Source organism: Dipteris shenzhenensis, chromosome 10 (genome assembly GCF_047967505.1).
Source record: "Dipteris shenzhenensis isolate YYH24624 ecotype China chromosome 10, Dip_SZ_1.0, whole genome shotgun sequence".
NCBI lineage: Eukaryota > Viridiplantae > Streptophyta > Polypodiopsida > Gleicheniales > Dipteridaceae > Dipteris > Dipteris shenzhenensis.
In genome coordinates this window covers 11,086,616-11,109,857 of record NC_141605.1, presented here as the reverse complement: position 1 = coordinate 11,109,857, position 23,242 = coordinate 11,086,616, and the positions used below count along the sequence as shown (strand labels likewise).

At 47.3% G+C, this 23,242-nt stretch overlaps 1 protein-coding gene across 2 annotated transcripts in view; it reads right to left on the bottom strand.

Annotated features, from left to right (window-relative positions):
* The window catches only part of LOC147897395 (uncharacterized), a 200,807-nt gene that overhangs the window by 20,277 nt on the left and 157,288 nt on the right, over window positions 1-23,242 (bottom strand). Inside the window, exons 6-7 of one of the 2 annotated variants that reach the window (XM_087380967.1) lie at window positions 7,375-7,418; window positions 7,094-7,130 (exon numbers count right to left, since the gene is read on the bottom strand). In XM_087380967.1, coding sequence (XP_087237093.1) covers window positions 7,094-7,130; window positions 7,375-7,418 — 81 coding nt within the window. The remainder of the gene's footprint in view (window positions 1-7,093; window positions 7,131-7,374; window positions 7,419-23,242) is intronic. The other variant, XR_015541713.1, reaches the window with a different exon arrangement.

The window sequence follows — 23,242 nt, the reverse complement described above, 5'->3', positions numbered from 1 at the left end:
GAGGAACCAGTTCCAGAATTTCGTGTTTCAGTTCCGGGCCATGTTCTTTATGCTCCTGTCATGAGTTTGGCTCAAAAAGCAATGGTTTTGTTTTTCCTGGTAAAAATGCCTGATGCAGCAGATGTGGCCCAATGGCTGAAATCTCTTTTGAAAGGATGCTATGTTGCATGCTTCTATAAGGTGCTTATGAGGTCATATTTACAGATGCTCAATATAAACAACAGCTGTTGGAGAAATCCCCCTTGTTTTTTGGAAACCAGCTAGTGCATGTTTATCCTTGGATTGCACATTCTACTTTCTATATGACTTTGGGGATCAGTAGCTTGGATTTCCCTTTTCAGGCCTTAGATTCTATGTGAGATATTTGACCATTCTAGGGCTCTTTAGAGTCAATGACATGTAGTCGAGTCATGTTCTTTGGATGATGTTCCGACTTCCACAAATACCTGTACATGCAATTGATACATCTTGGGAGATTCTATGAGCATTTTAGCATTCCATATTTGGAGGTCTAGATGTATAGAGACCTTCAATGTCTCTCAAGTTCATCCCACTCACACCTTAGCCACTATCTGGATAGATATGGTATATACTTTGATGGCCATATGGGTGAGTATGCAGGGATCTTCACGGGCAGCCTCCTCAGCATATCTCAGGGAATGGAGTGGCTCCCTTATTTTCTCCAAGTCACCTACTGGGTTGAGATGGCATTTCTAGCCTCAACGGTGGTTGTTTCATTGCTCTAATTAGGAGTTTATTTAGCACCCATAATCTTTCAATTGTACAGGCCTCCAAATCGTCATCCATCTCTACCATCACCATGGCAGTTTCCATGCGGAACTAATAGGGCATGATGACATCGCACCAACTAGAATGATGAATACCTAGTGCTGGCCTTATATGTGATCCAGTATGCAAACAAAGCAGCTAGGAGTAAAATGTCACAATCTCCCAAACCCCTTAGGCAAAGTTTAGTCAAGATAGCACAAATAGCTTTGTTGTTGCTCTCAGCCAAGCCATTTCCCCGAGGGTAATATGAAGTGGATGATTTTTGGATAATTTGTAGTTGTCTGTGTAGAGATATACAATGATATGGTGGTGTAGGATAGACTAAGACTTAGTCTATTTTTGTGTGTTAGTACTTGGACTGTGTACTTGTACTTCATGTGGTTGAACATTTCAGTTGGAGTTCTCTTGTGTTCACTTCTTGTTCTCTTGTGTTCACAATCCATCTCCATTCTTGTTCCTACATGTGGTATCAGAGCTAGTCGATCTAGCCCACTTCCTTCCTGGGTGCTCCCGTTGCACTTCTGTCGCGGAGAAGAAAGTTCCATTGCCTGCTGGCTACTCTTTTTCTCACCCATAGTTCGTGAGAGCTTGAGAGATCAGCTCCCTCAGCTCATTACAGCCCGTGTGCTGTTCTCCCGCATTAGCTTGAGCTCCCATACCTACTGCACCCGCCATGCATCCAGTCTGTACAGTCCCTACTACGACTGTACAGAATTAGAAGACCGCCATCAGCTTTTCATACAACTACCATCAGCATCATCTGGAGTTAGCCATACCAGTCCGTACAAGTGTCCAGACTGTTTTCGTACAGTCTGTACACCTGCAGTTGCCCCTACAATCAGACGTATGCCTTGACCCGTGGCTGCCCATACAATCAGCTCACCATCAGCCTCCCGGACCAGCTGTACACTTCTGCCGTACAGTTCGCATGCTGAAGCTCCTGCTCTGGCCCTCGTCCTTGCCTGTACTTGCAGCCCATGCTTTCAGTTTCCTTGCACAGGTGCCCTTGGAGTACTTGGAGTACAGGTGCATTTGGAGAGTTTGAGTGTGTCGTTGCTGGATGGGAGGAGGAGAAGAAACATAATAGAATTCAGGAGAAGAGAACAGGTGCTGGAGCAACCATTGATTGAGAAGGCACAGGCTGAATAAATCAGCTACTACAGACCATTCCTCATGGCAAAGAAACCACTACAAAAAGGCTTGCAAGAGGAGGCAATAACATAGAGTTGAGGTATAAATTGTTATAGGGATGCCTTAGCCTTATGTATGGACAAAGTCGTGTTGCCTTCTTTATAAGGAAACATATGTTGAATAGATGTACAGACAACAACTCATGATGATGAAAGGAAGTTCAGCTCATAGTCACACATTGAATTAGATAACTCAATTACAAATCACATGCATTTGCAGGTGTTGGCCTGATGCATGCCCCCAATCGATTTTAATGCTGGGTTGTGAAGCGATGAGGAGGTTGGGCAGCAAGAGAATATTCTACTAGAAAAGAAACAATCCAAACAGAAATTCAAAATGCTCACAGGGGAGAATGGTATCTGCCTCTAACTCTGACTCTCCTGGAGCGTAGCCCTATCCTCCTGGGACCCCACTTGGTTGACCTCATCCGTTGGTATCATGGCTTCACAGTGGAGGAGACTCACCATGTTCCTTGTTCCCAGTGACTTCCGAGGGAATATGGGCCCATCCTTTCCTCCATTGGACGATCGTTTGGCTCAATTTGGAGCACCAAGCAGAGTCGGAGGCGGCAGTGGTGATAGATAATGGAGTTCCTCGACTCAGACTCATGGTAGAGAGCCCGGATACCCTCCCAGACGTGATTCTCTTGGAGACTTTGGAGGAGGGTACTCTTTGTCAGCCCGTGGAGGTTTCAGGCTTACTAGGCCAGTGTTTTTAGTTGTAGACAGATAGGGCACCTAGCTTGTGATTGCACACGTGGCCATCACCGGACTCATCCCTCCCCCCTGTAGGCACAGGGATAGCATAGCGACATGAGAGGGAGGGGACTCGGAGGCCACCTAGGCAGACACAATAGGAGTCTTAGAGACAACAGGTAGAGTCGCAAACCCCCTGGGTAGAACCTTTGTAGGGTAGAAGGACTAAGGTGGGGGCAAAGAAGAGTAGCAAGTGGGCCAAAAAGAATCAATGACATCGTGCCAACCGTAAGAGGCAAGCACAAACAGCTATGCAGTCATAGAGAGACCCGATTGGAGACCCACAAGTATCACGTGATTCGAAGAGGGAGGTAGCGAGCTCCAGGCATCCCTCAGGCCCCTCTGGAGGAGAGACTCCTTGTCCATCGTCACAGAACCCCCCACCGTAGCTAGAGCAGGCCACAGAGACCCCAGTGCCCACCGCCTCTCGGAGCTTGGAGGAGGAGCCTTAGAGGATGCAGATGCCTCCAGTGCAGCACCCTTCCCAGAGGACAATAGCAAACTCCACACGGCCTTCTTCTCCCCCTCGCGTTTGAGCCGCCAGCCTCCTCTTTGCAACCCCCTCCCGTGCCTTCCCCTCGACAGCTGCCTCGGCCTGCTCCTTTCCCGGTGATTACCCTCACTACCCATCCCTTCCCTTCGGCCCCCTTCCCTACCCCTCCATTAGTTACAGACTCTTCCTCGAGCACCTGGCCAAGCGTTGTAGCTGACCCCATTTCCGCGAGCACGGGCAAGGAAAAGACTCCTCCGTTTACCTCTCCTTAGCAACAGGTCAATGCTCTAGGCAGCCAGGACTCAACCTCCTCTTCCCACAGTTTTGGGGAGCGGGGTCATGTCAATGAGTCCGTGAGCCTTCGCATGCATGCTGGGAGGCCGTTACCGTGAGAGTTCTGGCGGTTGGGACCTTGGAACTATTTGGAGATTCCGAATTCTTACCCCATGCCCTTGGAGTTGACCATTTTGGTCATGCAGCCCCGTAAAGAAGGCATTAGTGTGGTACGATCGAGCACCCACCTGGTCCGGATCCTCCATTTTTCCTCCATAGGGGTGGAGAAGTGGACACCAGAGCTCTTCGACGCGATGATGGAGCACCAGATTTACCAGATGATGGATGAGTGGATGGGACCTTAGGGCATGGACCTCTAGCTCGCTCATGGAGGTTCTGTGTACATGCCTAGCTATAGCAGTGATCCATGGAGACAGTTCTCTCACAGTCTCACCACTGGACCCTCCAGTAGTGCGTCAACCTCTTCGGCATAGATGTCTCCTCATGCAATATTGGGCACACAGGGTAGGGATTGAGTCAGTGATGACTCTGGTCCCTTCGAGGGAGCGCCAATGGCTGGAGTAGGACGTCCTGCGAGAGGTCATAGGCTGATTTTGGCCTTGCCTCTGGATGAGTTTGCGCCCGTGGAAGATCTCTTGCTTTTTCTGGCTATTGGTACATGGGGGTCTGCCCATCGGCCCTTGGCTAGAGCACATGCGGATTGATGGCAGATGCACTGGTTGTGGGGATGGGCTTTTGGAGACCACCCCGCACTGTCTTTGGGGCTGCTCGCTGCACATCGGACTTGGTGGTGGCCCTCAATATTGTTGCTAATATGCAGAGAATGAGCAGGGATTTCACGTGGGGGATGGTGGCCTGGCTCACAGAGAGAGGCCACGCCTTTGCAAGTCACACTAGCTTATAGGATACATGGACAGTAGGTTTCCCGGATTGAGATCCATGACGCAATTTAGCCCACCCGCTCACGCCCACCAACTCTCCCGGAGGATGGTGTTTGGGAGACCGCCGTCTCTAGCATCACTGCCTGGAATGTATGGGTGGCCAAATGTAGCAGGGTGATGGAGGGCCATTTGATTCCTTCGACGGCTACTCTAGTAACCATTTGGCACGATATCATCTTCACATTGTGCACCATTTGGGAGCGCGGTACTCTAGGCTCAAGAGCAAGGGAACGTTTTCGCCAGACATGGCCAACAGGAGTTTTCTACACCCTTTTCGCGACAGGTATTCGTTGGGCATATAGACCACCGGCATGGCTGCTAGCTCCTCTTTTGGACTCTCTATAGGTGATGAGCCGTGCGATCCGAAAGCGGATGGTTGTTATTATAGCTGGCAACTAGCTCTTTTCTTTGTTTTCATCGACAGCTCCTATTGGAAGCTGGTTGTATGGTTTTTTCAAGCATTAATAGAATTTACTTCTTCTTGCCCCCAAAAAAAAAACTCACAGGGGCGTGAGTATGTTGATGAAGAGGCATAGCTGAGCAAACAATAGAGGTAGTGTAGCAGGCAGTTCATGAAGAGCAAGATGCAGCATGAGAGGCATTGAATAGGTAGGAATCGGTCCACATGAGATGATGATCATGAACGACTATAACACATTGAATGGCAGTCTTGTGGAGATGTAAACTTCATTAAAATACAGCAAAAGCGAAAAGAGAAGATGTTGACGTGAAGTATTCATAGCTCTGATACCATGTAGGAGATAGGCTGAGATTTTGAGTAGCGCAAGAGATGAATATATATGGTCAAATGGAGATGACTGTGAGGTGAAAATTGTTGATATTGATTGATGTTGAACCGTAAGTGTATGCCTCTTTTATGGGCAAATGAGCCTTATCTTCTGATTTAGTCGACGCATGCGTGATGTTATTTGTATATGCCTCTTTTATAGGTAGAGAGTCCGTATCTTATGACTTAGTCAACACACACTTGACAATACTGATGATGTCAAACACAAGTACATTGATATAAGAGATGATGTCTATTAAAAAGACTCAAATCACTAGAACATATTCAAACTCACACATACCAAACCACAACCTTGTTCAAACAGTAGAATCCAAAATCCCGAATATGCCATGATGACAACCTTCCATACAATGGCTGCATGTAGTAGTGCCACAACTGTCTAAGAAGAACATCAACTCCCCAAGTGGTCCACTTACAAAGTTGACATGTTCCAAGTATTCCTATATATGGTAGTGCAATGGCTGATCAAGAAGCACATCAACTCCTCCAAGTCATCCCACCATGAAGCTGACATAATCCAAGCACCGTATGTCTAGAGGCACAACTTTTTCCCACATGGAGCAAGCTGGTGCCCTGTAACTAATTGAATGTACAGTAGTATTGGTACCCTATTCCATGTGAGATGCTATGCCCAACCACGATTTCAACTTGATAAAAATGTATTGTGCATTTAAATGCATCAAACAAGGTTTCTTTATTTCCTACATGACCCCATGATTTTAAAAGCACATAGGATGGATTCTCTTCCTTACCCTCAGCTGCAACGACAACTTGAACATTTGATGCTCCTTTTTTAACCACCCACTTGGCTGATCTTGTATCTTTTTTCTTCCAAAAAAGATCACTCCAAGTACTAGTACGCTAGCTCACATCTTATGCCATGGTATGGCTATGTAAGCTAGTCCTAGTCTAATTGGTCTAGTCTTTTTTTTTCCCTCATTGCACATTCCCCCTTCTTCATGACTTGGGGCTCAGTTGCTTGGATTTCCCTCTCAGGGCCTCAGGTCTTCTTTGAGAGGCATGACTCATCATGGGATATAGCTATCAAATGACACTTGATTGAGACATGTTCTCTTGATGATGTTCCTGCCTCACCCTTCAAGGCTGTGCATACCTCGGTGAACTCTTCTTGGGAGATACTAGCAAGTATATCAGCGTGATATATACGGAGAGCCAGATGCACAGAGGCATTGGAATCCCAGGCTCACCCCTCTCAGACTATGTCCAGTACATGAGCAGACACTATACACACACTGATGGCCATCTGGACGGGCATGCAGGGGTCCTCTCGAGCAGCTTTTTCTAGAGGGCTTCTTTCCTCAGGGAATGGAAGGACTTCCCCTTCTTCTATGAGTCTTCCACAGTGTTGAGATGGAATTTTCATCCTCAACCTTGGTTATTTTGTATCTCTTCTTGAAAACTAAATGACATTAAACCTGTCCAAATCTGTTTCATCACTAGTTAGAAGATGGAGAAGTGCTAGTTCTTCCTTTTCTTTTTCACATATCTCTTGTTTAGTGCTAGATAAAAGAGAACCAGAACAACCAGACGATTTATTTAAAAACAAGGCAAATAATACAGAATCAAAGATGCGTGACGTTGTCAATGGGCATTTGTAGGCTCTATGTAAACTCACAATAATCAGACAATAGAAAGATCTCATATTCAATAAGAATAGGCATACAATGTATTTTTAAAAATAATGTTATAGATGAAGCATAACATCAGTAAATGCTTGACAGACAATATGCTTTTTGTCTCAAGTTATCATATTTTACAGCCCAACTCAGCCCCAATTCGACATATGGTGAAGAGAACTTACGCCATGGTACAAAGAAGTGCCAAAAAAGATGATATGCCTGTTCAAAATAAATCACATAAGCAACTATATATTCCAAAATATTGAGATACTCTTTGATATGTTCAAAGAAAATGAAGGAAAGTGCAGCTAATATTTGTAGAATCATGAACCAAAATCATATTCCAAAAGCTTGAGATACCCATGATTAATTCCAAGAATAAAAGTAATTTTCATGGAAATAAATATACAGACTCAAAGAATGTTTTTGCATGTAAACAAGAATCCAAAGGATGTCAACCAACCCCAGAAGAAAAGCCTGAAGGATATTTTCCAATCATCTTCACATCTGCTTACACAAGAGCACACCAAATATATATAAGATTCTCGAACTGAAGTTCCAAAGCAAACATTTTGCTATATATAGATATCAACAAGAGACTCCTTTGAAAAACAAACATGTACATATCTTTCAAAGAATCCCATCATATATATATATATATTTCTTTCTTTTTCTCTTTTTTTGCAAAAAAGAGACTTCTATTAAGTAAGAAAGAAACTCGCTAGAGCAAGCTCTGAGTGGAAATACATCATGCTAAGCTTGTAATAAAAACACCTCATAAGAATGAGGTAGAAAGAAACCAAGGCTGAGGCTGAAAATGCCAACTCAACCCTGTAGAAGTCTCAGCAAGGAAGGGAGAGTCTCTCCAATCCCTGAGAAAAGTAATTCTCCTGGAGGAGGCTGATCGAGAGGATCCCTGCATGGTTGCCCATATGGCCATCAGAGTGTGTATCATATCTATTCAAGTACTGGCCAAGATCTGAGAAGGGTGAACCTAAGAATCCTCCATAGCCTCAATCCATCTAGCTCTCTAAATGTTCCATGCTGCAATGCTAGCTAAAACCTCCCATGGAGAGTGAACCGAGAAATGAGCAGCCCTGAAGAGAGTGGCCGGAACATCCTCTAAAGAGCATGACTCCACAAGGTGTCGTCGGATGTGTAGAGCCCAAGACGAGTCATGTCTCTCAAAGAAAAATTGGGCCCCTGAAAGAGTGAGCCAAGCCGTTGATCCCCAGGTCATATAGAAGGGGAGGCAAACAAAAGTGCTGAAAAGTCTTGCAATCCCCTTCCATACGATTCTCGCTTGTTTGCAATCCCAAAGGCAGTGATGTACTCTCTTCGAAGCAGAAAGGCAACAAGGGCAGGTAGGGTTAGTCCCAAACCTGGATCTACCATTGTATTTATGCCAATTAATGTGTGCACTGGTAGCCATGCACAATAAATCCAAGGCTGTCTGGAAGGAAGTGAGTGTCCTATGGGAGGCATCCAAAAAACCAGCTGTCATCTGCCAACTCACTATCCAGGAGCTCTTCTTCCCAGTGAAGAGGAAGCCTCAGCCCATAAATATCAGCCTGAGATCTAAGGTAGATACTCATAGCTTCCGCCACAAACAAAAAAAGAAAAGGGGCAAGAGGACATCCCTGGCGGACTGATCTACCGATCTGAAATCTGTCCCCTCTTACCCCCCCAATAAGCACTTGGCTATGGGCTGATCTAAAGAGAGAGGATACTCCTCTAATCCATGCATCTGAAAAACCAAAGCGAGAAAGATTACCCTCTAAAAAATCCCAGTCTACTCTGTCGTAAGCTTTCTCAAAGTCCAAGAGTAGAATGGCCATCCTCTGGCGGCTCTGCATGGCCCCATTCTGAGGCCTCCCAAAATGAGAAAATATTATCAAAAATACTTCTGCCATGCACAAACCCTATCTGTGTGTCATGAATCAAATCTGGAAGAAAAACTTGTAGCCGCATACTGATGGCTTTTGCCAGAATCTTGTAAAAAGTGCCCAGATTCCTATTACCCGCCTTTGGGATGAGATGAATGAGACCATCTATAATTGAGTCAGGCATCTCACCAAAGTCCCACACGCCCTACAGGGCTGATGCAATGTGATCACCAATCTGCTCCCAAAAAGTAATAAAAAAAGAAGGGGTAAGTCCATGGGCACTTGCCCTTGTGAAGGGCAAGTAATGCAGTCTTGAATTCTGCATTGGTGAAAGGTGCATCAAGAGAAACATACATCTCATCCTTCACCAATACAGGCGTATACACTGCCAAATAACCTCTCTCGCATCATCTATGGCCTATGTGCTCGGATCTACAGTAAAAAGAGATGCAAAAAAATATGAAGCTACACGCATGACGGCATCAGGATCTGACTGTAACACCCCGTCTGAGTCAACAAGCTGCGAGACACTATCTCTACTATGTCTGGGTCCATGAGTAGAGAAAAAGTGTTTGTTGACCCTGCCACCCATCTGAATCAAAAGGATTCCCATGCATGAAAGGCGTACTCTGCTCTCTGATCCAATAATATCTGTATATGAGCCCTTGCTACAGCAAGGCGCTCATGAATCCAAGCATCTGTGGGCCTCTTCTGCTCTTCCCTCTGAAGGGACGCTAACTACTGGCATATACCAATCTCACGTCTCCTGGAATCAGCGACTCTATGATAATAGTCACTAATTTCGGATAAGGCTGCAGCTACCTGAGATGGGCGAGCAACTCCACCCTGTATGTAAGTAACCCAAATCTGTAAAATATCCTCCGTGAGGCTCTCCTCTGCATAAAAGGCATTCAGAATCCTGACACTGGCAGAGTGTCCTCTCTGATGAGGCTCAAGAATCTGCAACACCACTGGAAAATGATCTGAAGTGGTAACCCTATTAGAAATGCATACAGATCCACCTCTGTCAAGTGCCCAATCATCTACATAAAATCTGTCAATACGTGCATGGATGGGCATGTGTAGTCTCCTGTTCGACCAAGACTACAGGAGTGACTCTGGCATAACATGAAAGGCATCATCAAGCCAAGTGTCCCTACCACTGTATTGAAAGAGAAAGGCATCCCAGGCTGCCCTCTCCAAAGAATGAATTCCACCCTGTTTGCCTCCCTTTTTGTCTAATGGCAACTCAACCATGTTGAAATCGCCACCAATGATCCAAGAATCTGCAATGGGGGCCCAAGATAGTAACTCCTTCCAAAAGGACACTCGCTCTCCTCTGTTGTTGGGGGCATACAGATTGAGAAGACCAATTTTACGGCCTCCAATCAAAATAATGATCCATTGAGCTCTAGAGGTGAGATAATACCATGACCAGCAACCAAGGGTAAAATAGAAGGAGAGACCGAAATGCAAGTACCTCCCCTTGTGCCTATAGCAGGCGACCTGAAGGTATGTCCTGAAAGAAGTTTGCCAGATTTAGAGCAATCACTGGCATCCAACTTGTGTTCCTGGATAAGAAGGATATCAATAGGACCTCCAGTGACACCTGGATGAAGCTGATTCCGGATCAGCTACCTATGGCAACGGTGTGGAAGCCACCTAGGCCCTGTATGTTCTAGCTGACTATCCTCATCGACAGGAGGATGCCGGGTGGAAAGGCTTACCCGACCTAGTAGAGGAGACCAGCTTCCCCTAGGCCAAAACACTCCTGCTGAGGGCAGGAAACTCAATAGGTGAAAGGATCCCCACACTTGCTGAGGGGGAGGCCCTATCAAAAGGAATCCCAATGATCGGGACCCCTAAGGTGGAGGGCACAAACTCCTCCTCATCCATGAAAGCCACCTAGTCTGCCAGCGAATCCCATCATATGGGCATCAACATGGTCAAAACTTAAAGCTATAGAAGAAACAACATAGCATACTTCAACTTTGGCGGTCATTAGGGACATTCTGGGACAAGTTGATTCACATAGGGAGGAACTTAGCGGCCTAAGGTCAATCCCATAAGCAATGCTGAATAGACTCCGAAGCAGAAAGGCAACGAGGGCAAGTAGGGTCTCGGCTCCGAATCTGGACCTCCAAAGGTTCACTGCAATCCCTCCATGGATAGAAAGCCAAAAGAAGATAGTGATCTTTCTATTCCTGTGGGATTTCCAGAGCCTCCTCCAGAAGTACCTCTGCTGATCCGCAGTAATACCAAAAGTCTCCCAAGGAGAAACTCTGGAGGGTCTCCAACCTCTACTACTGAGCTGAAATCTCCTGGCATTACTGACCGTGTAACGAAAGAAGGGGATGCTCTTCTCTCGATGCCCCGCATCAATCCACTCCCACTCTCCGGGGTCCCACTGTAAATACCTGATGGGAACTCCTCCATAGAGCCAGAGCCTCCAAGACCCGGTGGAGAGTAGCTGGGGGTCAGGGTCTAAGAACCACTCTGAATCTGATCCCTGCATCAAAAGACCTACAACCCTGATAGGCTGAAAAGCAGACTCAAGCAAGATGTCCTCTGTGGACCTGAGCAATCTGCCACCATCTTGGACACTAAAAACCAAAGCATCCTCCTGTGCATCTCAGAAAGCTAAGACCTGAAGCGGAACCCCGCCTCTCGAGAAAGTACCTGCCCAAGTGGAGGAAGTGAGTGGCATATCATCTGTGTCTATCCAAGCCTCTGGAAGGGCTGCCTCAATCTACAAGATCCTCCCTACACTCCCTCTGAGATGTCCTGTCAACCTTGATTTGGTTTCCTCTGGAAGCCTACGGAAAGCTTTCCAAGATCCCAAAGAAGAAGCAGGTCCCCTCTCCCACCTGGCCCACTGCATGTAGAGTGAGGCACCCAGTGGCCTGCCAAGATCATCTAAAATACTGTCGTTCCACATGATGGGCTGCCTATCAATCTCTTCCCGGGAGGAAGGAGGAATCCTCCGAAGAGAGCTTCTGAAACTGGCCCAAGCTTTCAGAATGGCAACCATGAGAGGGGACGAAGGTGACCTGAGGTGTGCTGTGGTGAAGATCCATCTAACACTGCTCATCCAGTCTCCTCCTGAGGAAGGTGTGCACCTCTGTATGCTGCTGATAAGAAAGTCCTCCCACGGTTCCTGTCCTGGCATAAGTCCTCGCACCACCATCTTGCAAAGTAAAGCTCTGCATTGTAAATCTGGATCAATAATATTGAGACCCCCATCCTGTGTAGGGAGGATGAGGGTCTCCCAAGCCACCCTGGCTAAGGCATCTGCTGTGCCATCAAGCCCACTCCAGAGAAAGTTCCTGATCGGTCTTCTGAGCTGAATGATGCAGTCCCTAGAACGGCACCAACATGAACATATAAACCAAGCTGTGGCCAAGAGGACCTGGTTGACCACCACAACTCTAGAGGCAAGATCCAGCTTGGCTGAGCTCCAAAAGAGAAGCTTCCTTCTGATGCTCTCCAACACGGGAGCAAACTGCTGCGTGGTAGAAATACCCAAGCCGACCTGGCAGCCCAAATACCTGATAGGCACACCCCTCTGAACCCAAGTGAACCCTACGTCAAGCCCCCAAACTGGAGTGTCCTCATCACTGATCAAAAAGCCATTGGATTTATGCCAATTTATCTGCGCCCCTGCCGCCAAGCAAAATAAATCCAATGCTGTCCTGAAAGAAGTGAGTGTGTGTGGAGAGGCGTCCAAATAAATTGCTGTGTCGTCAGCCAACTCACTGTCAAGTAGCTCCTCTTCTCTTCTGATGGGAAGTCTCAGCCCAAAGATGTCAGCTTGAGATCTAACATAGATACTCATAGCTTCGGCCACGAACAAAAAAAGGAAAGGAGCAAGGGGGCATCCCTGACGGACTGATCTCGAAATCTGAAATCTCTCACCCCTTACCCCACCAATAAGTACCTGGCTATGGGCTGATCTGTACAAAGAGGAAACACCTATCCAAACATTAGTGAATCCAAAGCGTAGAAGGGTGCCCTCCAAAAAACTTCAATCTACTCTGTCATAAGCTTTTTCAAAATCCAATAGTAGAATGGCAAGATTCTGGCCACTCTGCATGGCCCACTCTGAAGCTTCCCAGAAAGAAAAAATGTTATCAAAAATACTTATGCCATGCACAAAACCCGTCTGAGTGTCATGAATAAGATCAGGGAGAAGTGGCTGCAATCGGAGGCTGATAGCCTTGGCCAGAATCTTGTAACAAGTCCCCAGAAGTGTGATAGGCCTCCACTGGGACAATAAATTTCTGCTACCTCCTTTTGGGATAAGGTGGATGAGACCCTCTGTAAGCGACCCAGGCATCTCGCCAGAGTCCCAAATGGCCTGCATGGCTGAAGTAATATAGTCTCCAATCATATCCCAAAATGCAATGAAAAAAGACGGGGTGAGGCCATCTAAACCTGGGCACTTGCCCTTGTGAAGGGCTGAAAGTGCAGTCCTGAACTCTGTGTTGGTGAAAGGTGCATCGAGTAGAACATGCATATCTGGATTCACCAACACAGGGATACTCTGCCAAATAGCCTGTCTAGCATCCTCTCTATCGTGTGTCTCAAGATCAGCAATAAGGAGGGTGGCATAGAAATCTGAAGCTATGCGTAAGACGTCATCAGGCTCTGTCTGTAAAACCCCATGTGAGTCAATAAGCTGGGATACACTCTCTCTACTATGTCTAGGGCCAAGAGTAGAGAAAAAGTGTTTATTGACTCTACCACCCATCTGAATCCAGAAGGACTCCCGTGCATGAAAGGCATACTCTGCTCTCTGATCAAGCAATAACTACAGATGAGCCCTTGCTGCAGCAAGGCGCTCTTGAATCCAAGCATCTGAAGGCCGTTTCTGCTCTTCCCTCTGCAAAGCTACCAACTGCTGGCGAACACCAATCTCACGTCTGAGAATATCTCGTTTCCTGGTACAAGCAACTGAGCAGTAGAAGTCGCTAATACCAGAAAGGGCAGCGGCTACATGTGATGGATGTGGCTGCCCACCCTGGACATGAGCAAACCATATCTGTAGGGCTGCCTCTGTAAGGTCCTCCTCTGTGTAAAAGGCATCTGGAATCCTGATGCTGGCAGACCGGCCTCTCAAGTGAGGCTCTGAGATAGCCAGCACAACAGGGAAGTGGTCTGAAGTGGAAACCCCCGCAGCAATGCATACCGATCCACCTCTGTCTAGTGCCCAGTCATCTACATAAAATCTGTCAATGCGTGCATGAATAGGCATCTGTTGCCTCCTGTTCGACCAAGAGAACAGAAGGGACTGTGGCTGAATAAGAAAGGCATCATCACACCAAGTATCTCTTGTAGATGCTAAACGAAGAGAGAGAGAGAGAGTGTGCAGTACAGGACGAGTCAAAGAAGAAGTCACGTCAACTTAGATAGATAAGGTTCCTAAACACAAGTACAAAGTACTTGTATCTAGGCCTAGGACTAAGTGTCCTAGGTGTCATATAGGACTAAGTGTCCTACATGGCATAGTAAGCACTAACACAATAAGTGCCTACACTTATGCCTACAAGGCACATACCATGGCCTATAGGGCATCACTAGAACCATCAAAAGATGGCCTACAAACCCCCCTCCATGGGATGGGCTGAAGTACTCTGGAAACGTCTCAGAATACCTAGTAGTTTCTGGTCATGGTGGCACATGTTCATCCAAAAGGATATAGCCACCTATGAATGTACAAGGAATGTCAGATCATGTAACAAAGGGAACCAAGTTTAAAGCCTGTCGGAAGTCTTCGAACTTGGGACGAGGAAGGGCCTTTGTAAACATATCTGCGATGTTGTCCTCTGTGGGAAGATAGGACAACTCTATGTCGCCTGCTGACAACCGCTCCCGAACATAATGATAGTGAACTTCAATATGCTTGGTACGCGCATGAAACACTGGGTTACGCGCAATGGCCAAAGCACTCTGGCTGTCAGTGTAGACAATAGTGGAGGATGTCTGGCAAATACCAAGATCTGTAAGTAACTGTCGAAGCCAAACACACTCTACTGTAGCGGTGAAGGCTGCCCTGTACTCAGCCTCACAACTAGACGTGGCAACTGTCGGTTGCTTCTTGCTGAGCCAAGAAATACATGAATTGCCAAGCAAAAAACAATTGCCAGTATGTGACACTCTGGTGTCGGAACATTCTGCCCAGTCACTATCCGTGTAAGCATGCATGGTAAGTGAACCCTGATCACCACATAGAAGAGGGCTAAATCCTGAGTGCCTCTGAGATATCTGAAGACTCTCTTCACTGCCTGCCAATGCTGTGAACTGGGCATGTGCATGAATCTGCTAAGCTGAGATATTGCATACTGTAAGTCAGGTCTGGTGTGACATAAATAAATAAGGCATCCAACAGCCTACTGATAAAGAGTGATATCACATGGTGGGCTCCCATCATGAGCTGAGAATTTGAAGCCAGGGTCCACTGGAGTAGAGATTGGCTTGCAATCCTCAAACTGAAAACGATCAAGGAGCTGTCCAATATACTTGGACATACTTGGACTGAGACATCATGATACCCCCCTCAACATGAGCAAACTGAATGCCCAAATAATAATGGAGCTGTCCCATATCTGACATGTCAAAAATCTGCTGCAAGTCAGCCTTGAAAGCTGCAATTTGCTGAGTATCTGGGCCCGTGAGAAGCATATCATCCACATATAAAATCAGCACTAAAAAATCAGATCCACTCCCATGGAAATAAAGAGTGGGTTCTGTCGGGACTATTCAGAAAACCAAGGGATAGTAAGTGTGCATGAATTTTGGCATACCATGCCCTGGGTGCCTGCTTCAAACCATAAAGGGCTTTTCTAAGCCGGCATACCTTATTTTCAGAATTAACAACCTCAAAACCAGGAGGTTGAGTGACATAGACTTCTTCCTGCAGATCCCCATGAAGAAAGGTAGTCTTGATGTCAAGTTGGTGCACTTGCCAATGATGATGGGCTGCAATGGCAATGACACATCGAATGGTAGTAATCCTGGATGTGGGAGCAAATGTCTCTTCAAAGTCAATGCCTTGTTGTTGGGCATACCCTTTTGCAACAAGACGGGCTTTGTATTGAGCTATGCTGCCATCAGATTTTCTTTTTAATTTGTAGACCCACCGCGTTCCAATGGCATGCTTGCCAGGTGGGAGATCTACTAATTCCCAAGTGTCATTTTTGGCAATAGATTGTAACTCAGCTTTCATTGCATCCATCCACTCTTTGCTGTCAAAAGCATCTTTATGGCACAAAGGCTCTTCATTGCAAGCTGTAGCAAGGAGTGCAAACTCAAGAAAGTGACCATGCTGTCTATTCCCTGATCTTGTCCGGGCAGCAAAAGGCTGATCTTGTTTGCTGTCCCTCAATGTATCAAGAAGCCATCTGGGAACTTGCCTTTGCTGTCTATTAACATCTCTTTCCTCAATGACTGCATCATGAGTAATGGGATCATTTTGTGTCGGAAGAGAAACCTGCAAATCAGCATGAGGTTGAGGCTGATTATTGCTTTGTGGAGGGCCTGCAGGAGGTGCATGTTGCTGCTCAAAATCCTCTTCTGATGATGGTAGAGGTAACCAAGATTCAAAGGCATCAAACGTGTCAATATCTGGCTTTGCTTTGCAATCCACAAGAGGAGAAGCTGAATGTTCAGCAAAGATCACATCTCTACTGACAATAATCTTCCCAGTATTTGGTTGATATAACCGATACCCTCTGCTCTCCTGGCTGTAACCAATGAATATGCATTTGATTGCCTTGTCATCAAGCTTATGTCTCAGCTGAGATGGTACATGAACATATGCAAGAGACCCAAAAACTTTCATGTGTGAAAGTGAAGGCTTCCTGCCTTTCCATGAGTGCCAGTGAGAACTATGGCATTGTCATCACGAAGATCATATACTAGGCATCGGTAGCCATCAAAAATTACTCTGAAACCTGAAGTAGCAATTGCTGAAATTGAAATCAAGTTGACTTCAATTCCAGGCACAAAAAGAACATTTGTCAGAGTGACAAGATGGCTGGAAATGGATGTGAGCTGCACATCTCCAACTCCTTTTACAGCATATGAAGCATTATTGGCACATGTAACAGTCCCCCCTCGAGGTGCATCAGCTAAAGAATGAAACAACTGTCTGCAAGATGTGACATGCTTGGAAGCACCACTATCAAAGTACCAGGACTGAGCATCATTAGAAGTAAAAAGTGCATCAGCTTTGGAGGGATCAAATGAGCAATGGACAGCCCATGCCCAATCATCCTGAAGAGCATGTGCATGTGAAGCATCTGATGGCTCATGGGATTCAATGGCATGTGAGGCATTAGCTGTCAATCCTGCTTTCTTTTTCTCCGAAGCAATGCGCTTCCTGCATTCTGAAATGTCATGTCCAGGCTTGCGACAATAGTTGCATCTTTTCTTCTTTCCTTTATCTGCTGTATTTTTAGATGCAGGGGAGGAATTACAGCTGCTATGTGTAGAGGAATTGCAGCTGCTATGTGCAGATTTTGGCTTGTTCATATGCTTGGAAGCCTTGTCTCTTCCTGTTTGCTGTGAAGCAAATGCATGATCAGGAATAATGGCTTGTCTGTTAGCTCTACTTTGCTCTTCCTACAAAAGCAAAGTAACAAGCTGATCAAAAGAATAGTGGTCTGGATTACCCATGGCCACTAATCGAAGGGTTGTAGCAAACCCTTGATATGTATCTGGTAGTCCATTCAATGTAGTACTGACAAGCTGTGAATTTGGCACCACTTCATCAATGTTGGCAAGCTGTTCCATGAGGTCCTTGACCTTTGTCAAATATGCATCCATTGACTCACCTTCATTCATATTCACTTCCTGTAATTGCCTTCTCAAATATGCAACACGAGCTTCATTGCGAATCTGATATAGAGAAGCCAATTTATCCCAAGCATCCTTTGCTGTCCTGCAAGAACGGATGTGTGGAATAATGATTCTCTTGCATGATAAAGCAATGCATGAATGTGCATTTGCATCTCTTGCATCCCATCTAGACTGTTCTTGAGTTGGAAGAGCAGCAACAGGAGTGCTAGAGGAAGAGGCATCGGGAGGAGTACCACCTGCAGAAGGACCAGCAGTAGAAACAACCACTGTAGCATTGGCTGGCCTCAGATCAGCCCCAGAAACAATATTCCACAAATGCTTTGCAACAAGAATATGTTTCATGAGATAAGACCACATCGGATAGTTGGTGCCATCCAACTTATCATCTTCACGAAGAACTCCAAATAAATCTTGATTGTTCCCAGCCATAGCAACTGTGATAACTTGTAAAAGACCTGAAAACCCAAAAGCCTCAAGGCTATCACTGCAAAAAACTGGCTGTCCCAAAAATAACAGCAAATATCTGCAAATTTTTGACCCAAATCAAAGGGCAAATGCAGATCTGACCCAAATGTGACTGTGATAGGCAATGTTCAATGCAAAAAAACAGCAAATTTGGCAAAAGCCCCAAATTTATTGAGGGCAAATAGGCCAAAGAGAGGGCAAATTCAGAAAAGCCCCAAATTTTGCTGAAATTTTTGCAAATGTGACCCAATGTATGCAAATCTGATGCAAAAACAGCAAATTTGGCAAAAGCCCCATATTTATTTAGGGCAAATAGGCCAAAAAGAGGGCAAATGTGAGAAAGCCCCAAATTTTGCTGAAATTTCGCAAATGTGACCCAATGTCCTGCAAATCTGACTCAATATCCTGCAAAAGACTCAATGTCCTGCAATTAAGCTGTACAGACAGCTCAAGTACAACGTACAGCTGTACTGACAGCTTAAGTATTGTTGTACGGCTGTACGGACGTACAGTGTACCACTGAAGGTACGCAGATCTACGTAGGATTTGTACTGCAGGTACGGGAGATTTGTACAAACAATACGACGAACGGGCAGCGCAAGTACGGATCGCGTGTACGACTGAAGGTACGACGACGCAGATGTACGGCGGTGCAGAGTACAGAGCACGTACGGAAGGTACTGCGCAGTGTACGTTTCGTACGGGAGGTACGGCGTAGAGTACGACTGATACCAATGAAGGTACGAAGGATCTATCACTGCACCGTACGTACGGCGAACTGTAGGTACGGATACCTTGTGCGGCGATGGTACTGTTGTACGATGGATCTCAGTATAGCGATGCAACGCGCAGGTACAGCTTCGTGCAGTACGGACGCAGCCACTGAAGGTACACCTCGAACAAGCTGGGAATGGGTCGACCAGTAGGGCAGAAAACTCTCAATGAGCAATGGAGGACTCGGGGCTGAGGAGAGCTGAAAAGCTAGAGCAAAACCTGCTCTGATACCACTGTAGATGCTAAACGAAGAGAGAGAGAGAGAGTGTGCAGTACAGGACGAGTCGAAGAAGAAGTCACATCAACTTAGATAGATAAGGTTCCTAAACACAAGTACAAAGTACTTGTATCTAGGCCTAGGACTAAGTCTCCCAGGTGTCATATAGGACTAAGTGTCCTACATGGCATAGTAAGCACTAACACAATAAGTGCCTACACTTATGCCTACAAGGCACATACCATGGCCTATAGGGCATCACTAGAACCATCAAAAGATGGCCTACATCTCTGCCACAGAAATGGAAAAGGAAGGCATCCCAAGCTGCTCTCTCCAAAGAGTGAAGTCCGCCTTCTCTACCCCCTTTTTTGTCTGACGGTAACTCGACCATGTTAAAGTCACCTCCAATCACCCATGAATCCACAATGGGGGCCCAGGAGAGCAAAGTCTTCCACATAAGGACACGCTCCCGTCTAATGTTGGAGGCATATAAGTTAAGGAAGCCAACCTTACGCCCTCCAATCAAAAGAATAATCCACTGAGCTCTAGAGGGAATAATGACTCCGTGCCCAACAACTAAGGGGAGAACCGACTGCAAAACTGAAATAGAAGTGCCTCCCCTGGTGCCCAAGGCAGGCGACCAAAAAGTATGGCCAGAAAGCAACTTGCCTGACTTGGCACAATCTCTATAATCCAGCTTGTGCTCTTGAATAAATAATATATCAATGGAACCCCCAGTAACACCTGGATGAAGCTGATCCCGGATCAGCTGTCTACGGCGGCGATGTGGGACGCCACCTAGGCCCTGTATGTTCCAACTGATAATCCTCATCGACGGGAGGATGTAGAGTGGAACACCTTACCCGACCTAGTGGCGGAAACAAACCCCTCAACAGGGGAAGACCTCCTGCTCGAGGAGGGAGGGATGGAACCAAGTGGTGGAAAATCAACAGGGGAAAGAATCCTGGCACCTGAAGAAGAAGCCCTGTCAATAGGAAACCCAACCACTGGCTCCCCAAAAGTAGTGGGCACAAACTCCTTCTCTGGGAAATCTGAACTCTCTGCCAAGGCTGAAAATGAGTTCCTGTGGAGCAAGCCAGACACCGGAGTGCGAAGGATCCCTTGTGAGGGAAGAGGATCAATAGTGTAAGCTATCCCCTTCCCCCTATCCAAGGGAGGAAGTGAGGAATGCTCTCTATCCTGTGTCTGCCCAGCCGCGGAGATCTCTCCTGCCTCAAGAGGAGCATCTGGCACTGCTGGATCTAAGGAAGAAGCTGCAACTGGGGAGGAGGTCGAAGCTTCAACATCTCGGACTGTGCATGGTGAGACAGGAGGGACAACTCGAGGTGAAGCAGAGTCTACTAAGGTACCCTCGTGAACTGAAGGAGGGACCTGCACACGTACTGGAACCCACTGTAGAGCGTCGCGTGTGCTTGAGGGAGGTGGGGGTCGAGGAGTAGGTGAAGGACCTGTACCACCCCCCTGTCGAGGCCGAGGAATAGGTGCTGGACCTGTACCACCACCTAACTGAGGAGGACCGCCAAGCGAAGGACGAGGAGCAGGAGCTGGACCTGTACCACCCCTCTGTCAAGGTCGAGGGGCAAGTGCTGGGTCTAAACCACCCCCCTGTACCCCTGTCGATGCCCTGGGGCGGTAGCTGTACCAGAGGGCTTCTTGGGCCTTTTCTTCTTCCTGGGGCAGTCCCTGGCAAAGTGTCCCGAGGTCCTGCAAATCCTGCACTGGTCCTGCCTGCCTGAAATCTCTACTCTCTGGCGAAAAAAGGAACCATCCGGGCACTGGATCATAACGTGATCCATCTTGAGGTTAGGATCCTTGCAAAGGACCCTAACTCTAGGAACCCCATCAGCCTTGGTTGCCTCTGCTGCACTCAATGGCAACCCAGGGAGGGGTGGGATCTCAGCAACTGCGCCAAAATGCTCCCCAATAACAGAAAGAAGTCGATGGTAAACCTGGGGAAGCCCGGGGAACCTGATGAAGAGCGAGAAGATTTTCTTATCTGCCTCTACTGGGTCGAAACCAATGTGAAAGGCTTCAAAGAAGATCTTCCTGTGTCCCAGGTGTAAAAACTCAGCCTTGAGCACAGTGCTCGCAGCCTCTGGAGTGTCAAAAACAACCTGGAAAAAACCTCGTCCCAGAAGACGGACATCTAACAATCGTGGAGTGAGGTCTGGGGGGAGAGCCGCAAGCATCCAGTCTCTGGCTTGGGATCTGGAGGGGTGAGACCCGAAGATGCGTGCTAGCAATGTGGTAGATCTTTCAATCTCTACATCCTTCTTGAGCTGCTGCAACTCGTCTTTAGAGAAAGTGATAGTTTTCACGGCCGGTGGAGGTGGAGTAGGATTGGCTGACGGAGTATCCATCGCCAATCAAGGTGAGGAGGCCGACTCTAACAAATTAAAGGCCTTCCGTTCCAAAAAAGCTGTGGGAGAAAAGGGGGCAGAAGGAGGGGAAAGGAGGCAAGGAGGAAGTAGGGGGGAAGGGGAGGGAAGGAGGAGAGGGGTTGAGAGGGGAAAGGGGCAAGCTGAGAGGGAGGGAGGGGGTGCTGGAGGGAGGGCTGAGAGGGAGTGGAGAAGAAGGAGAGGGAGAGGGAGAGGAAGGAGAGAAGGGAAGGGGAGGAGAGGGGGGGGGGAGGGGGCGGAGAAGCACGGAGGAGGCGGGGGGGAGCAGGCTGAGAGGTAGGGAGAGGGCTGAGAGGAAGAGAGGGGGCTGGAGAGCAGGCAGGGAGGGGGCAGAACAGTAGGGGGGAGGCGAAGGGCAAGCAGGGGGAGGGGGCGGAATAGGGGGAGGGGGCGGAAAGGCAGGGGGAGGGGGCGAAACAGCAGGGGGGAGGGGGCGGAAGCAGGGAGAGGGGGCGGAACAGGGGGAGGGGGCGGAAAGGCAGGGGGAAGGGACGAGGGACAGGCAGGGGGGAGGGGGTGGAGCAGCAAGAAGGGGGAGGGGGCGGAGCAGCAGGGAGGGGGCGAGGGACAGGCTGAGGGGAGAGAGGGAGGGACGGGCTGAGGGAGGGGGAGCAGCAGGGGAACGGGGAGGAGCAGCAGCTCGATTCCTCAAACAGATTTTTTGAATCAAGTATGTTTTGCAGGGACTTCATGGGAAATGATGAAATGTAATGTGGTTGTACCAGACTTCTAGAGCAAGGGTGTCTAGTGTGTGGTCAAGTGAAATATTTTTGGGGTCATGTAAAGTCAAGTCATGAAGGGTTTTTTTGTATTTTTCTAAGTCAATGTGCACTTGCATGTTACAGGAATTTGATATGTTATGGTCTCCATATCAAAGGGCTTTTCATGTGTGTATACGGGGTTACATGCAAGCTTTAATGTGCATGCTAATGTGTGTGGGAATTGTGTGACTAAAGGTCCAAAATGTGCATTTAATGTGATTTGGGGAAAATGTCTTGAGAGTGGTAAAATGTTACTGATGAGGTGGCAAATTAGGCTGAGGTGGCTGGACTGATTGGGAAGGCATCTTGCACATGCAAGGTGGCTATGTGAGGAAGAAGGGGAGCTTCTAGATAGCCATGTGGCAGCTAGGAGCTGAATGACGGGAGCTTGCTAGAAGGATCATTTGGCTGCATTTGATGAGGGGCTTCTGGAAGAGTTGGTGGTGGAATGATCAGAGAGGTTGGGGAGGCTCGCAGTTGTTGATGGGAGGTCGTGCGTGAGCAGGAAGCTGAAACTTGTGCATGAAGACATCGTGTATGTTGACAAAGAGAGCTTTGTGAGCCAAGGAATCTGCGGTGGTGATTGTGTACGTGACGGGTGTGGGATTTTAACTGCAGGAACTTCGAGTATATGGGCTCCAGGTGCTTCGTGTTGATGAACTTTGTGGCACAGTTGGCTCTGGCTGGAGTTTTGTAGCAAACTATGTGGCAGTTGCTTGAGGTGCTTTTGCTAGCTGGAGGTTCAGAGTGATGCAGAGGCTTGTGAGCAACCAAAAGTATGCACCGTGCGCTTCTTGGTTTCGTGGGGAAGGTGTCGCTACTACACAGGCTGAAGGACCTTGAAGAGGTGTGAGCTCCATGAGCTCTATGAGCATGAGAGAAGCCGTGAAGGTGGAGATGAGCGACGAGCTGTAGTAGACTAACGTGGAGAGCACTGGCTATTGCTCTT